Raw genomic sequence first — 17,223 nt, forward strand, 5'->3', positions numbered from 1 at the left:
GAGAGTAGGGCGGAGGTGCAGAAGGACTCCCAGCCTACTGCTTGCTGCTAGCACCAGCCCTCCAAACAGCCCGGGGTCCCACGCCTGGCCAGGCAAAGCCTCATCTATCTGATACCACCCACAACACCCTGAAACATGCTGCTGGCCAGGCCTTGCTTTTATCCATCTGCTCTCTCCAAGCCCATATCAGGAGGAGAAAGAGTGCACAGCGTAGATCCAGTTGTGTTTATATTCTAAAGGCTTCCCATAAGGGATGGGTTCTTCTGATGCTCTGGTACAGCTGTTTCTGGCTAGCTGTGTATGACTGGAGCAACCCTAAAAGCACCTGCACTTGAATCATAGGTCCAGTCTTGCCTAGTATTTTTTTCAAGGCTGCTCTCAAAAATGTACTTTGCCATGTAACTGCAAGGCAAGGTGCAAGATGCCTTCTGGGCAGGGAGATGAAAAGAAACTTCCCCAGGTGAAGCCAGTACAATTTTTGCTTTTCTCCAGTGTTCATGATCCTAATTTAAAGTATTTTACCTTCAGAGGGTTGCCAGTCCTGTCACAGATAAATACGAGGCTTCAACTTTTCTAGAGGTTGCCATTATCGGCTAATAGGATGAACAAGGGAAAGCAGAGCCCCCACATTTGCTACAGCAGGCATTTTCCACATTCATCCCACAGCCTCAACTGCGTCGGTAATTGAACTGGGGACAGACTTCCCCACTTTGCTGCGTCGGAGACTCCCTAACCCCCTTTCAAAGGAAGAAGGGCATTTGAACCACAGCAGCTGAATGAGTGGAGAAAATGCATCCTTTGTACAGACTATCGCTGCGGATCAGCCAAACTCACTCGGGCGTCCTCACAGAAATCCCCTGCAGGTGCTGCCTCCCTGGAGGCAGAGAAGGGAGGGAGAGCACGTCAAGGATGGAGTCACAGCCAGGATGGAGTCCTCCCCTGAGCTGCCCTCGGCAGCAGCACTCTCTTCCACAGTGCCCTTTGCTGGGAAATGTGTCATTCAGATGCAGATGTGGCCTCCTTCATTTTTTGTACTGTCCTCATCAAAAGCAGCGAGGCAGGTTGGCACGGTTAACAATTCCTCAGGAGTTACCGGCTTTATTCCTCCCATAGCCCAATCTTTAATACGGAGGAGAAAGTACAAATTAATTCCTCCTACTTCTGTGTCAGCCACATAGCAGCACAATTTATTGCACCACCCATAAAACAGCCAACTTAGACCTTGATCACCTTTCCACGCCGGTGGCTTCTGCACACATCCCAAACTGCAGCATCCTGATACTGGGTTTGGTGTGAGCAGCGGTGTGAGCTTCAGTCCCCTCGGACACTGAATTCTTTCAGATTTATTGCAGTCTGGAAGCATTAGGTCTTTTCTGCTCTTTTTTTGCTTTGTCTAGAAAGAGCAGGTTATATGAGGAGCTGCAAAAGTGCTGCTAGCGTTTCTCGCTGCCCGGCCTTGGTTGAGACCCAATGTTTTTAACAAATCACAGTTAGACAGAGATCCTCTTGTACTCCCAAATTCTTATTAGTGTGCCATGTTCATTCCTTCTTTGCTCCCCACACAACTGCATTCATTCCAAATACAGCTTTGCACAAAGGTGTAATTTAACCCATGAATTTGACTCAGTATCTTTCTGTAAGTCTTTTGAACTTTCACAGACACCTTCTGCTGTTTTAAAAGACACTTTCCTTTTTTCTCTTTCTCTTTCTCTTTCTCCTTTTCACTTTTTTCTTTCTTCTTTCTTTCTTTCTTTCTTTCTTTCTTTCTTTCTTTCTTTCTTTCTTTCTTTCTTTCTTTTTCTTTCTTTCTTTCTTTCTTTCTTTCTTTCTTTCTTTCTTTCTTTCTTTCTTTCTTTCTTTCTTTCTTTCTTTCTTTCTTTCTTTCTTTCTTTCTTTCTTTCTTTCTTTCTTTCTTTCTTTCTTTCTTTCTTTCTTTCTTTCCCCTTCCTTCCTTCCTTCCTTCCTTCCTTCCTTCCTTCCTTCCTTCCTTCCTTCCTTCCTTCCTTCCTTCCTTCCTTCCTTCCTTCCTTCCTTCCTTCCTTCCTTCCTTCCTTCCTTCCTTCCTTCCTTCCTTCCTTCCTTCCTTCCTTCCTTCCTTCCTTCCTTCCTTCCTTCCTTCCTTCTCCTTTTCCTTTTCCTTTTCCTTTTCCTTTTCCTTTTCTTTCTATTCCTTTTCCTTCTTTTTTCCTTTTCCTCTTTTTTCTTTTCCTTCTTTCCTTTCTCTATTTCTTTTTCAATTTTCTTTTTCTTTTTCTTCTTTCTTTGCCTTTGCCTTTTCTTTGACTGTGAATTTGACTTTGACTTCTTTCTTTTTCTTTCCTTTTTCCTATTTAACAGGCACTTGTTGATGTTCCAAAACACATTTTCTTCCATCAGGCCCAGCTCTAATTCCCCAGTCACGTCTAACATCTGTATCTGTCTCAGCAGCTGCATTGTCTCACTGACGCGCTGATGCACTAAAACAAATGCCCAAGATGTAGCTTAGTGGTTCTGAATCAATTCGAAAAGCTATAATAGTGTCCTCCTTCTGGAAGCATCCTGTTTACTAGCTCCTACAGTGATAATCTCTGAGTTATGGGTGTTTAGGGTAAATAATGACAACCACTGTCTCTTTTCAAATGAATCACAAGATGGTGTTTCCTGAAGATACGCCGCTTTGCAGTCCCAGCACCTGCATGTGAATTAGTGCACATGGCAGTCATCTCAATTTAACTGTTCGGCACTGCCAAATTTTCCTGGCCTCGTTCTTCCTCCATTTAGCTGATACATCACCTGAGAGCTGCCAGCATTCCTCAGAAGGACTAAGGTCTCTCGGCGGCAGTAGCCACTGCAGATGCCAGTGGCAAAGCGGTGAAATAAAGAACCTGACACAGCACTTGTCACAACCTGGGCCTTCAGCTCTTGCAGCTACTGTGCAGTGCTGCTGCCCTTCGCTCTTGGTGCCCCAGCAGTCATTAACGGGTCACCTACACACAGACCTGGCTACAGGGTGGGATATGTCTTAGAAAACAGTATAGATCCCACCTCAGGTGAAATCTGTCTTACCCTAAAATCAGGCCCAAGTTTTGCTGCACTCTGAGAGGCTAGTAAGGAAAACAGCCTCCAGAGAACGAGTATCTTCCAACCAGGCCCTTCACCGAGGAAATGATCTTCTGCTTCCAACTCGATGGTACCATGTACCCTAAGACAGCTGAAGAGCTGGTCCACTGGCTTAAATCAGATAAAGCCATTTTGTGCACATCCCTTTAAAACTTCTTTGTATGTGATACATTCAATTGCACAGTTTTCAGTGTCATTTTAAATAGCTCAGAGATGAGATTTCTTCTCTCTTCCTTAAGAGAATAGCCTGTAATCAAACACATCAAGTTGGACATCTGCTTTTCCACACACATTATCCATTTCTATTTGGATTCTTTCTTCAAATCCTACCAATCCTGTGTTCATATATTCAGGTTATTACTCCAAGATTTTTCTCCCCAGTACAGATACTTACCTACATTTGGTCCCATCCTCCACAATTATTCCCATATATCCTTTGAGGTCACCAAAGCATTAAACACACACTAATTCTGACTGTATTTCTTGGGATAATTAGCTCATATATGCATTTTAAAATATGAGTAACTGAATCCAGCCCACTTTGACTGCAATTTTTAAGTATTTACCTACTTTTCTTTCATTTCTCAGAATGACAGTCACACTAGGAAACAGTATTCACACCTGAACCATTCTGAAAAATCCCATTTTGATTATCAGACCCCAAGTCTTTTGTCTGTCTCTTGGGACTGAACCGATACCACCTCTGGGCATTCGTCTTTATAGTCCATTCCTCAAAAGCGTGAAGTATGAGCACACTGTTAAGCATCTTCATAGTGTGAGTGAAATTAAGTGATTTGTTTGTCTTTTGATAATCATTCCACTATTTCATAGGAACCAGGTGTTTAACAGAATGGTAGTCCCCAGGATGATTTGTTTCTCTGTTTTAGGTGATAATTAGCACCACATTTACTTTTCTTCTGTTCTGTTGCATTCACAGCTATCTGTGGCTGCTCAGAACTAATTAGCAGTCATGCAATAAATCCATTTCCTAATTCCCTAGAAAATCTGGGATGCCTCTCATCTCTATAGCCTGCTATGGACACAATCAAATGCTCCTCACTGCTTACTTACCTACTGTTCAACAATAGTAGGAGTTGGACTTGGTGATCCTTATGGGTCCCTTCCAACTCAGTAGATTCTATGAATAATTCTTCTCTGAAGATGTAAGGATCCAGCCTGGCTTTTTATGGGGAAAAAATACATCTGAATCATACCAGTAACAGACTAGTTCTCCCATCCTGCTTTCCCCTTGATCCCAAACAGATTTGCCTTATCTGCCCCAACATTATGCTACCCCTGGAATAAGCCATGTGAGCAAGCACAGTCTGCAGCTTTGCTGACCTTACCTTATGCCAGGCCTGGCAGTGAGTCCTTCTCAACGGTCACTGCAACCAGGCAAAAGATAATTATTGTGTCGAGTGAGATTTCAAAAAGGCACAGAGCCTGTTCCTGTTTGGGTGTCTCTGCCTTTTCTTCTGGCACAGCTGTGGGTGCAGAAATGGGAAGACAGGAGAGGGTTTTTAATTGCAACTCTGTGATACAGACTTCACTGAGTATTTGCCTCTTTCAGCAAAACAAGTTCATTAAAACCAGCTTGCAAGTCCCAGCAGTGAGGCCGAGTTGCTCAGGATACTCACGGTGCTCAGTGTCTCTCAGCAGCTGCCAGCCCAGCTCGTGATCTAATTGAATCCTGTTCCTTTCCACAGCTCCACTCTGACATGGACAGGGGCGATGGTTCGATCAAATACATCCTCTCGGGAGAGGGAGCTGGCATTGTGTTTACAATTGATGATACCACAGGGGACATTCATGCCATCCAGCGACTGGACCGCGAAGAAAGGTCGCAGTACACCCTGAGGGCGCAGGCTCTGGACAGGCGAACGGGCCGGCCGATGGAACCGGAGTCAGAGTTCATCATCAAAATCCAAGACATCAATGACAATGAACCCAAGTTCCTGGATGGACCTTACGTAGCTTCTGTTCCAGAAATGTCACCTGTGGGTAAGGCAGATTTGTGGAGTCTCTTCCCTCTATAAGCAAATTGGACGTGGCCACTACAACCTAAATTCCCTGATGGCTTGGGGTCAGCTTTTGCCCCTTGTGTGGGAGCTACAGGGCAGGAGAGCAAGGTGCCTGACTGCCACAGGAGGAGGATAGCAGGCTTCACACCACTGTCAGCTGGGCCCCTATGAACGAACACATGCCAAGGGAAGCAGGAGAGCTAAAAAAAGGTGTAATTTGAACATGCCACCCTCAGACAACTCACAGGAACATAGCACCCCTTCTCCCTTGACATCAGATGGTAGCAGCAGTGATGCCCATTAGACATCTGTTACCATCCAGAAAATAACATAAGTTTAGGAACCTGTTCTAGTTCGTAGTGAGTGCTGAGATACTGTCCAAGAGCCCTTGAAATCCTGGAGACATGACAAGAATTATTAGCAACTTTACTCCTTCTAATTTGTTTAAGTGGATCCCAAAGTTCTGGTACCATTTTCTCTCTTCATTTAGGGAGTGGGATCATAGACAGTTCTGTTACTGCAGCTTTCCTGCCTACACAAGTCAGGAGAAACCATTTCCAAATAACAGATCCAATAATCACATAAAATACTGGTTTCCTGGACTTTTTTCTTCTTTTTTTTTTTTTTTGGAGATGCTTATTGCTTTTTGGGTCTGTGATGACATTACAGAGAAAATACCACATAAATCACATGTCCTGAAGTTACAGATATGCTTCAACTTCTCATTCTTCAATATTATGTTGGCATAAAGCTAGAGACAAGCATCAAATACAAAAGATCCATTCAGAAATAATGTTTCTTAATGGTAATGGCTAGCTTGAATTTGGATTTATTTTCCAGTGCGTATCTAGTAACACTAGATTTTTTCCTCACGCAAAAGATTATGTAGAAGGCTAGATACATTCATAAAGGCATTGCCTGACATTTTAAGGAGTCAAAACTCACATATATTTCAAACAATTATGCTGTACCTTCTCCTTGTTCTTAAAAAATAACATCACCCGCAAGCCATTATTAGCTTCAGAGGAAGCAGACCTTGAAAACCAGTTGAAGAAAAGAAATATATACACATCTGTGCAGGTTCCAAAAGGCGCTTCTGCGGGGTATAATCTCTAGGCCATGCAATGTAAATTGCAATCCCACAGAGAGATTCTCAGACATACAACCCTTCATGCTCACTACTTGTGTACGATTTTCATCCCTTAGTCAACATACAGCATCCACGGGCCCGCTGCAGCAGTTCTTGATTTATGTCAGCACAGCTACAGATCTCATTTGAGCCACCTTTAAATAACATTTAAACTCAAGAGAAGGGGAAAAGAAGCAAGCGGCATGTAACTACCAGCTCTCTGCAAACCATGACAAAGTACTGTTAGATCAGCAATTCCATGACTGGGGTCCATTGGAGTACTTGCTCTTTTTTTATCTTATAGATGTGTGATGAATTTATGCCTATTAATTCCTTTAGTGCTGATGTGATACAAGTATGAGCAGTAAGCACAGGCACTGTGAGTGACAAATGAAGGAGTTCAGCGTGGGAAAGCTCATTAGGCATTTCTGTTTATTTCGAACTGTGCACTTTTCAGGCCAGCTCTTTACCCCACAAGGTCTTACCTGATGATTTTTTTTCTGTCAGGCACCTCTGTTATCCAGGTGACAGCAACGGATGCTGATGACCCCACCTACGGGAACAGCGCAAGAGTGGTGTACAGTATTCTCCAAGGACAACCATATTTCTCAGTGGACTCTCGGACAGGTACGTTATTTCTTCAGCGTGAAAACTGAAATAAAAAGTTTCAGGCAGAAAGAATAGGCAGTGCATCGTGACTGTGGCCAGAGAAACGCATCTCTGTGGCTTGGAGCCAAGACAGAGCAGCACTGTGTGAGGGCTGGAGCAGGGCTGGAGCAGGTAATGAGCTCCAGATGAAGGACATGCCTTCTGAGGTGATACATTCACCATATTCTGCAGCTCCCCAGCTCAGTGGGTTTGGTGCTGTAAATATTCCTGTTGGCTTCTATCATCGCAACAATGTCTTCAGCAGATCTAATCGGTAACAAGCTTAGCAGAGAGAGAAAAAAAAATCAATCTACAAACCAAGGGGGACCGAAAAGCACCAGCTAAAGGATGCAGTTGTCTGGAGTAGTTTTACCTAAGGGTGTTCTTGTTAATAACCTTAAATTTATCTATAGGACACCCTCTCTGTTTTGCTCGCTTTCTCTCTCTCCCTTTTCTGTGTATATCCAAGGTTTATCTCCAAAAGAGGAATCTGACAGGTTTTGACAGTTTCTAAAGGGCATCTGTAGCGCTAAGGTCAGGAACTCATGAGACAATAGTCACTGCTGAGCCCTAGGCGACAAAATAGGAAAAGCACTGCATAATCCGCTTCTGAAAGTTAGCAGTTTATGGGGTAGGTGTTCTAGCCAAAGACAAACTTGTATCTGGCAAGTTATTTCCTCTGCTTTTTGCACTATAAACAAATCAGTAATGTTCATTTTGTGATCAGGTTATCAACCACAGACAAATAAGGGTATAATCACAGATTTGCTAAGTGCTGAATGGTTTCTAAGAAGGCAAAGCAGGAATGTTCAGGGCCAGATCCAGTGTGGATTTAACTGCTAGAATGCAACTTACACAGAAGATAGGCCCTTAAGTTCAAAATCATATACTTGGTTGGTATTTAACCCAGAAAAGGTCTTTTTCTCCACTTACTAATTTCCCAGTAACTTAGACCAGCATCGGACATGTCCAGAGCAATCTCAGCCCTCGCAAGGGCACCACTTTAGGCCAGGCACAGTTGTGAGCCAAAAACCATTTCCCTGTCACAGGCACGTGACTCTGCAATTGCAGCTCTCACGTTCTTCTAAAAGAGAGCCAAGGCATAAGTGATCACCAGCTCCTTTACACTGGTGGGCAGTGATTGAAGCACCTAACAGCAGGCAACCCATTTCAATACACTCCTCTGCTAGCAGCACTTGAGGTCCTTATCCTTCACCATCCGACGGTCTTTTGGTTCCAGAAATGTGCTCCTGATCCTCTTCTGTCACTGGCCTCACTGGTGTTGAACAAATCTATTTGTGAAGGCACAACATAAAAAGAAAACTTAGACCCTCCTCCTCCCTTTTTCCAGGATACTTGTAGAGCCTGGACATGATCATATTCTTCTAGAAGATAAAAACCATGGATTTAAATCCCCTCAGGCAGGGTAGGCAAACACCCTGGAGTCTCTCATTTCCCAAGAAACCATCTTTTTAAGACAACAAACTTCACCCAGTTTGGTGAAAGAAAGGGAACCAGTACCTTTATTTTGGAAGGTCTGAGGATCTGAGCCTTTCCCATAGCCCTAAAAGACATTTTAGGGTTTATCATCCATTTGACCAGTCATGTGCAGCAGCATTAGAGGCTCTATGCTCAGCACGACTGCTCCTCTGGGTCCCATTTGGAGGAGTGTGAACCCTGGCCTGGCTCTGAGTCCTGGTGTCCTGGACTGGTCCTCCTCCAGGAGCCAGAGGCCCCAAACACAGGTATGGCAGTGCCTGGCTTTTAGGTACCGATGTCCTGTTTTAGATCTAGCCTTTTCTGTAATAACAACAAGGCAAGAGTAGCAATTCCCAACAAAGTATTCATATATGGAGAAAATACTTGCCAAAATACTATGCATTTTCACATCTTATTTATATCTATGGGAGCTGAGGAGCTACAGGACTTCATGGGAGTCACTCAACTTCACAGGATGAGGCTCTTAAGGATTCCACGTACCAAGACTAAAATACCACACTGTGAATTGTTCGGTACTGGTCACTATTTCTTTCCTTCTACGTACAGTGATAATTGCCAATGCAATATCTTTTTACTGCTTTTTTTATTAAACCCATACATTGCCTTTCTGCTAAAAATAAAGACTAAATGCAGATTGCTCAAGTTAATAGTGTCCTGATGTGCTAGTACTGCCTGTTGGGCCACGCGGCTGGGATAGTGCCTGGAGTTGACACGTATTTGTCCCCACTCAGGAGGGTACCCCAAATGTGTCTCAGTCCGTGTCTAGCAAGGGCCCATCGTGCCCTAGAAAAGTGTCCCCTTGGCAGTATGTCTCCTGGGCTGCATCCCCAGCTGCTGCTTCTGCCCCACTCGGGGACCCTCGCATGGTCCAGCAGCCCATTGAGCGGTCGTGTTAGGAACGGGAGCGAGCTGCGGGCAAGGAGGTGTTGGAGGTGTGAGGCGTGGGTCTCGCTGGGAGGACTGGAGGTTTGACGGCTCTGAATCGCAGGCCTGGCCACCTCCGGCCCGGCAGACAGACACGGGCAAGGGCAGGATTCAGTGGGGCAGCCGGGTGAAAGGGGAAGGAGTGCGTTTGCCCAAGGAAAAAGAGGAGCATGCAGACTCTGAGGCAGACACGCGGCTACTCGGGTGAGGCGAGGCCGGTGGAGGCCGGGCACCGCGGGTGCGGGCAGCGGGAGCCGGCAAGGAGCGCCGGGCAGCGCGGCAGCCCCGGCGGCAGGAGCCGCTATCCCAGCCGGCAGCCCCGGCGGCAAGAACCGCTACCCCAGCCGGCAGCCCCGGCGGCAAGAGCCGCTACCCCAGCCGGCAGCCCCGGCCAGCGGCTCGCAGCCGCCATAAGAGAAGTGTTGCTGCCACCTCATGTCCTCTCGCAGTACTGTTACCCCGGAGGAAAGGGACGCTCTGCAGGGTGGGGGGGAACAAGGTGACCATCACCCCCGCCTCCCACCTCCCCTTTCCGAACCAGCGGTATCTGCCCAAGTTCTGACCTCAGCCCCCGAAGGACCCGAGCAAACCCGTGGGCTAGTGCCAGGTTGCCTCCAGGACTCTGTGTTTAGGGACACTCGCCTTGATGTATCTTTTAAGTAATCACATCACCTCCACCTTTTGTGCAGGAGTGTTTATCCTGAGCAGGGACTTAATTCAGCATACCACACTCTGTTTTCAATTTATTTTTTTTCCCAGCTCCCTTGGAAGGCAACATTTTAATTTTGAACAGGCAGCCTGCCCCACAGCTGATGCATTTTAACTGGGCTTCTTTAAAATTCACACCTTCTGTTAACCTAGATTTAATTTGGGTGAGTTTTACTCTGCTGGGAAAGGTGAAACCAAATATGGAGTCTGGTCTTGTTCTTGACACAGAGAGTACAATGCAGGAGCAAGACCACCCCACCTTGTTTGCGTGCTCCTTAACTGCCATTTCTTTTGTTCCCTAACCCCCTTTCCCCCCCCTCAATCTCACAGGCTTAATTAGGACAGCTCTAATGAACATGGACAGAGAAGCGAAAGAATATTATGAAGTGATTATCCAGGCCAAGGATATGGGCGGACAGCTGGGAGGATTAGCTGGAACAACCACAGTCAACATCACTCTCTCTGATGTCAATGACAATCCACCCAGATTTCCACAGAGTGAGTACCCACTGCATCAGGATGGGCAAAAAGAGGTGACCGAGTTGTACAGCTGTTGTTTGCTCTCACTCCAGCCGTTTCTCAAGCTCAGGATAGTGACAATTAGAGATGGGCAGGATTTCAGATCAGTGAAGGAACTTTGCTTTGGAAAAAATGTCAAAACAGAACACTGACCGGCTTGAAACCTTTCAGAAAAGGTTTCTGACCTCCAGAATCATCAAAACCAACACTTTTTTTAAAAGGGTGGGAAATAGTTTTGCAGAAAAAGGCAAGGAGAGGATCTTTTGTGTCCCTAGACTGCTCGCAGCCATTGCCTTTGGCTGCTAATTGCTGTCCTGCTTCTGTTTTCATCCTATCTCCAAAAGGACGTCTGTCAAATTGGGGACATGTGGCAGTGCTGGAAGTTGAAAGATAATTCATTCAGCACCCCAGCCAGGCCGCTGCAGGGGAGCGTCTGGTAGCTGTGCTGCCAGTGTGGAGTGTGCTGTCATACACGCAGCTCTCCTGCAAAGGTTCATCTGAACCTTGGCAGTATACTGTTAAACCCTAAGACACATAATAGAAACGTTACTTTGTATTTACAAAAGCAACTCACAATGCCAGAACTGCAAATTTTGCTCTTCTAAGATTTCATTTAGACCAAGTTTACCTACATAATTTTGTATTACTGCTAAAAAATTGACAGAAACTTTTCCGATTTGATCAAACTAGATCTTTCAAGGGTTTTTTTCATTATTATTATTTATTTTTTTTTTAAGGAAAGCTGATTCTTTTGGTGGTGCCAAACAGTCTCAGGCCATTTTGGTTTTGCCATTTTTCTCCATCTAGCTGAGAAATGAACACTGCTGCAGTTCTTTTTGTTACTATTCTTCTCCATCTTGTCCTGCATGTTGCACTGCTAAATCAAAGCATTCCACTAAGCTCAGCAAGAAGCTTCAACTTCCATTTTTCTTCTTCTGTCAGAGCAACTTGTTGAACACATAACTGCCAATCCTGCTTTGAAAGTGGCATGAATTGTAACTGTTCGATATCAAACTCTCGATTAAGAAAAATGAGAACACATCAAACCCAATCCTTGGTGTTATTCTGCTTTATAAAGCTCAATAATTGGTGCAGTCAACAGAATGCAGCAAGAAAGATTTGAACATATCGTATGACAGAGAAGCATTTTAAACACTTTTTTTAAAATTTCTAAGCATATTTTTAAAATAACAGCTCTCTTTTACCCCAGGATTTCTGCTAAGCAAATGAGCAGTATACCAAATGTGCTCAAGACAGGACTGGTAGGGAGAGGTAGTATATTTTAGTAGAGTAACTGGTAACTTTGGAAGAAACAGGCAAGCTTCTGAGCTCTCAAAGCCTTATTCAGGGCTGAAAAGAAGTTTGTGCAGACTTGAGAAAGGATCTGTGGTGCTCAGAACTTGTGTGTTTATTCCCCCTGTACAAGCCAATCTAAGAAAAGATGCCTCTGCCCTACTAAATCCTTTTCACATCCTGCTTTATATCATGGCTACAACAGCGCTGGCGTTAATTGCTCTATTTTTCTAGCCGAAGTTCCCATTTTCAGGTGTATTGCTGTTGTGAAAAGAACCCGTTGAACTAAACCTGTTGGTGTGAAAAACACCTAAATAAAACTTTCCCTGGCGCTTCAGTCGAAGCTTTTTTTATTATTATTTTGAAAAGCTGTGGCTTTTCAAAGGAAATCACTATGCCGTTGGCAACTCTGGGGAAGGCACTGGAGAGGCCCTGCAGGCCCTGCGGGATCACGGCCTGCCCTAATCTGCTTTTTGCATCGCCGTGCTGTTTTCCATTCCTTTTCACAGCCTGTTTTTTTTTGCTCCCCTCTCCCTCTCTGCTGCTTGTGCCAGAGCATTATCAGATGAGTGTGCTGGAGTCGGCTCCCGTCAGCTCCACTGTGGGCCGCGTGGTTGCTAAAGACCTGGATGAAGGCATTAACGCGGAGATGAAATACAGCCTTGTGGATGGAGATGGACTGGACGTGTTTGATATTAACACTGATCCTAATTACCAAGTTGGCATCATAACCGTGAGAAAGGTAGTAAAGTGTCCTTTTTATAGTAATTTATATGCCTAACAGTCCTGGTTACATTTTATGTGTGCAATATTCCCTTATGCCAGTAGTAACTTGGTTCCCATTGCAGGACAGTAGCCCCTTTCCTGCTATAAAACACAATTTCTTTAACATTCATTGCTAAAATATGAAAGCAGACTGTGTTCCTAGGAGCAACCTTTAAAAAGTGGGGACTGCGTTAGCATAAACATGTCTTTTGCCACCAAAGGAACATTCTGATTCACTATTTATCTATTTAAATATTCTCTGTAGCTTAATTATCCTACAATGCAAGAAATTAGATCAATATTTGCATTTGAACTGTACACATTTTTCACTCCGGTGTCCCACAAACAATAATAAAGCATGCCTTAGAATTATTTATAAACCAATAAAACCCAGGCAGTTGTGGGGTTTTTTTTAATTGCTGCTTGAAGATCCATAAATGCTAATTAGGCTAGAAGAAGCTGTCTCTAAAATGGCAGCTGTGAAACTGCTAGTGCTCTGTACCGCAGGCTATGCAGAAAGGAGTATTTTGCTCAGACTCCCTGCTATAAGATATTTATTCTACAATCTTACATAAAATGCTAGAAGTTCAAATCTGTTTCTAGGTTATGAAATTGTAACTGTATTTCTGCCTAAGCATATCTAGTGTCCTAATAAGGAGATGTAGTCTCCATTTAAATAGCCTGGGATTAAATTGTGCACTAAAAAGGAACAACGTGGCAGAGAGATTTGCCCCCACAAGCCTCTGTGCCCTACCACAGAGCATTTAAGCAGGTATTTATGGTCACCTTTCTCCAACTCTTGTTCATGCACACTAATCCCTAAAGTTAAGCGGGTGCTTTAGTTTTGCTGGAGTGAAACAGATATTGAATGCATACTCTAATGTGTTTTTTTCACTCATTTACTGATGAAAGGAAATAGTTTCTTTGGAATAAGTGTGCCAATAAGTTTTGACTTTTGTTATTTTGAATGTAGTTTTACTAGATGTTTGTGTATGTCAGGAGGAGGAGTTATAAAAATGTATTGCACTGATCAGACTGAGTATGTGCTGGCATCAAGTACATACTGCTCAGTCTACCTATGGCACATTAACTGTTTGTGAAATTGTACATACACCTGTAGCTTTACAACAGCCAAACATTGTGAAAGCTGTCCTTTGGATCCACTCAGAAAAAAAATAATAATTCAACCAGTATTGATAGAAAAGGATATCAAAGTTGGGGATTGTGGAGACAGAAAATTTCTAAACCCAGAATGAAATCTTCTTTGAAAGAAAGAAAAAATGTCCCTTTCATTTTTCTAGACAGATTCCCCAAACAAAATAGCTAACATTTTTCTTGTATGCATCAAAAAGTCGGCCATTACAGTTGCAGATACAAGCACTGCTTGCAGTCTTGTTGCCACTTACCTCAGCCAACTAATCCCACTAAATGTTGAGCGCTTCCTGAAGAGTTATGCCAGTTCAATCACTTTCTTATGGCAGCTGCTGCTAAATCCTGCCAAGGCAGTGCACCTCTCGGTGCCTGTCTCAGCCCCAGGGCAAGGAGGATGGAGACAAAGGAGGGCATCTCTCCTCTTGGCTCTATTTTGCAGCATGCCTGGTTTGCAGGAGAAGGCAGTCTGCTTGCCTTCCCCACAGGAATAGTTTTGGAAAGAGGTTGGAACCTATCCATGGAAGACAAATCTGATGAGGGAGGAAGTGGTGTTAAGGCATTGGCATGTGAGACAATCAGGAGTGAAAGACATGGTTGATGATGGATTCCACAGCAAAACTGGGGGTGTCAGAATTCAGGAGCATCAAAAATGTGATGGCCTTGCAGATACTTGTTTGATTTTCTCACTTTTTCTGACTAGGTGATTCAGTCTTTCCCTAATGCAGTTGAGTTTCATAGTTATGAAGTGTTCTTTTTAACTTTTTGGTACATGTAATGGTTCTCACAGGACCGTCTTCACATGTGAAACCATGAGATATAATGGCCTCTTTCTTAGTATATGTTTAGGCAGCTTTGCATTGCACATTGCTTGCCAGATGGACAATAAGAGTTGCTTGGTAATGGGGATATATATTATTGCTATTTTTACAATGCATGAATATGGTAGACCATAATGACTCTGCAGTAATGAGTAGTATGCTTGTAGATCTCTCTGAATCCTTGATGATGACAGCTATGGCTGCAGTAGCCACTGATTTACCAGGTGGGACTAAGGGGAGAAGGAGAGAGTTTCAGATCATTTGTACCTGCTGCCACAGATTGTGCAGTTCACACTGTATCACTGCACAGCATCTCCAATTACACTGGATCATCATCCGCCCCAGCACAAGAAAACCAGTTCCCCTGGCAGTTTTCATTCCTTCCTCTCATGTACTAAATGCTGAGTGAATTTTTGGTTTGTAATTTCAAGAACTGCAGTATTTCATCTTTTGTATGTCACTGCAGTGTTTCCACTTCTGAAGAAAGAAGATGTGGTAGACAAGTATGGAAGAAGCTTCCATAGAATTCAGAGGGGCATTTTGAGGCCCATAGTATACACTCCTGCTGTGCCTGATCATGTGAAATTTCTGCTAATACACATCTCGTGGCTGCAGAACTGGCTTGTGCACTACCAAGCAAGGCAGAAAAGAGATGGGTTATAACTGGCCAAGGAGGATTTCACAGTTACAGTAACGATCTTTGAACCTTTGACTTCTAGCTGTTTTGGTTTAACCTCCCTTCCCTATTTGCCTGCCCATCTCCTTGCCCCAGTCTGACAGGAGGTCTTCAAAAAGAAAGAGCTGAATAGGAGAAGCAAAGCTGTTGGCTGGGAACAGCAGCGATCTTACTGGACTCTGACTGAACAAAGGCTGTGTGTGGTAACTCCACACACGATGCCGAAATCCCTGTTGGAATAAAACTGTGAATTTTGAAAGCCACTCAGGTAACAAAAAGTAGCATGTTCCCACTGGGTGATCCTGAGAATTGGGCCATTTCTTCCCGGGTCAAAGTTTGTCTTGCTCAGGACTGGTGGCAGCAAAGGGGATCCAGTTGTGCCAGTTTTCAGCATTAAAGCTCCCGAGATGATTCAGGCAAAGAATTGTGACTGTTCAGCCACAGCAGGATTGCTTGTAATCTAACTGCAACATGACTGTGTCCTCTGTGAGGTCTCCTTTATCTGGTGAAAAATTTCTGCGTGTTTTTGGAATGATCCTTCCACACTGTCATTCTGGTGGTCAGATGCTTTTAGTTGTCTCTTACCAAGACCAGTAAACTGCACGTTAAATACAGAACTCACCATTTAGCTGTAAGCAGGTTTTGGAAAGGCCCTGTTTTCTTCAGGGGTTTGTGAAAAGACTGAGGAAGGGAGAAGAAAAATATATTACTGAAAAGTTCAGTGCCAGTATCAATTATTTCTATATCCGTGTTCCCCGAATAAGAGCCATTCCCACTCCTTGTTTCAAATGATACTTGAGTATTTAATAGAAAGGGGAAGGGGTCTCACAGGAAGAGGTCAGGGTAGCTCGTAGTGCTTTGAAATTAAACTATTCTCTGGGCACAGAGGAAATTCAATTCCTAGCACTCATCACACCTGGACTATGAACCTCGTTTAGGACACTTACTAAGAGGTGAAAAACCCCGCTTCTAGAAAGGGTGGATTACTGACACAAATGGGAGCAGAATCCCTCAGGAGAGGCTGACCGTGTGCCCTGCTCCCACTGGAGCCCTTTGGCAGACAGGGCACTTTGGAGACGAGTCTCCGACCTCTGGGAGAAAAGAAGATGATAACTGGGACCTTCACCTCATCCTTGTCCCTGTCACCAGACACAGTTTTGAGGACTCTTTGTACCTTTACCTTATTTCCAAGTGCTCCCGTGCTGTCTGTTCCTGCCTGCGTTTTCCTCAGAGTGGCATGAATCATCACCCTGTATGAATCACAGCACAGTGGCAGCGTGGCCACTTTTATTTTCATTTCAGCAAGAATGAAATAATATGGATTCTGAAGTGATCTGCAAATATTTCTCCTGGCTTTTTCAGTTCAATTGTCAAATTAAAAAAATAACTTTTAAAAAAGTAGGCAGCCATTTCTAATACTACTGTCACTCAATGCTTTGTCTCCATCTGCAAATATTTATCTTTGCTGCCCTTATGATTAAGAATCATACTAAAGACTTATTTAAAAAAGAAGCATCTGGTTATATTGGAGGGCATCTTTTACTTCTGAAAATTAAAATTATATGGCCTAAATAATATGTCTCAGCATACCTAATGCTGGATATATTTTTTTCTCCTCAGCCTTTAAGTTTTGAGAGCAAGAAAAGCTACACTCTGAAAGTGGAAGGTGCCAACCCCCACCTGGAAATGCGGTTCCTGAACCTAGGTCCCTTCCGTGACACCACCACAGTCCACATCAGCGTAGAGGATGTGGATGAACCTCCTGTGTTCGAGCCCAGCTTCTACTTTGTGGAAGTGCCTGAGGACGTGGAGATTGGAACCACCATACAGATCATTTCTGCCAAGGACCCAGATGTGACCAACAACTCCATCAGGTCTGTCCACTCTTTCTGTGCTCCCCCAGGAACACTCCCTGGTTCTTTTGGTTGGTGGGGCAGTGATGGGGCTGAAACAGGAGGAACTCTTGTTTTT

General features: G+C 44.1%; 1 protein-coding gene across 1 annotated transcript in view; it reads left to right on the plus strand.

Annotated features, from left to right (window-relative positions):
- CDH20 (cadherin 20) overlaps window positions 1-17,223 on the plus strand; it is a gene marked incomplete at both ends in the record, with an annotated part of 38,126 nt that overhangs the window by 2,457 nt on the left and 18,446 nt on the right. The window contains 5 exons of the mRNA XM_084280030.1: window positions 4,806-5,100; window positions 6,757-6,876; window positions 10,360-10,527; window positions 12,396-12,583; window positions 16,873-17,126. Of these exons, the coding sequence (XP_084136156.1) occupies window positions 4,806-5,100; window positions 6,757-6,876; window positions 10,360-10,527; window positions 12,396-12,583; window positions 16,873-17,126 (1,025 nt within the window). The remainder of the gene's footprint in view (window positions 1-4,805; window positions 5,101-6,756; window positions 6,877-10,359; window positions 10,528-12,395; window positions 12,584-16,872; window positions 17,127-17,223) is intronic.

The sequence above is a fragment of the Gallinula chloropus genome (genome assembly GCF_964237585.1).
Source record: "Gallinula chloropus genome assembly, chromosome: 2".
NCBI classification, from domain to species: Eukaryota; Metazoa; Chordata; class Aves; order Gruiformes; family Rallidae; genus Gallinula; species Gallinula chloropus.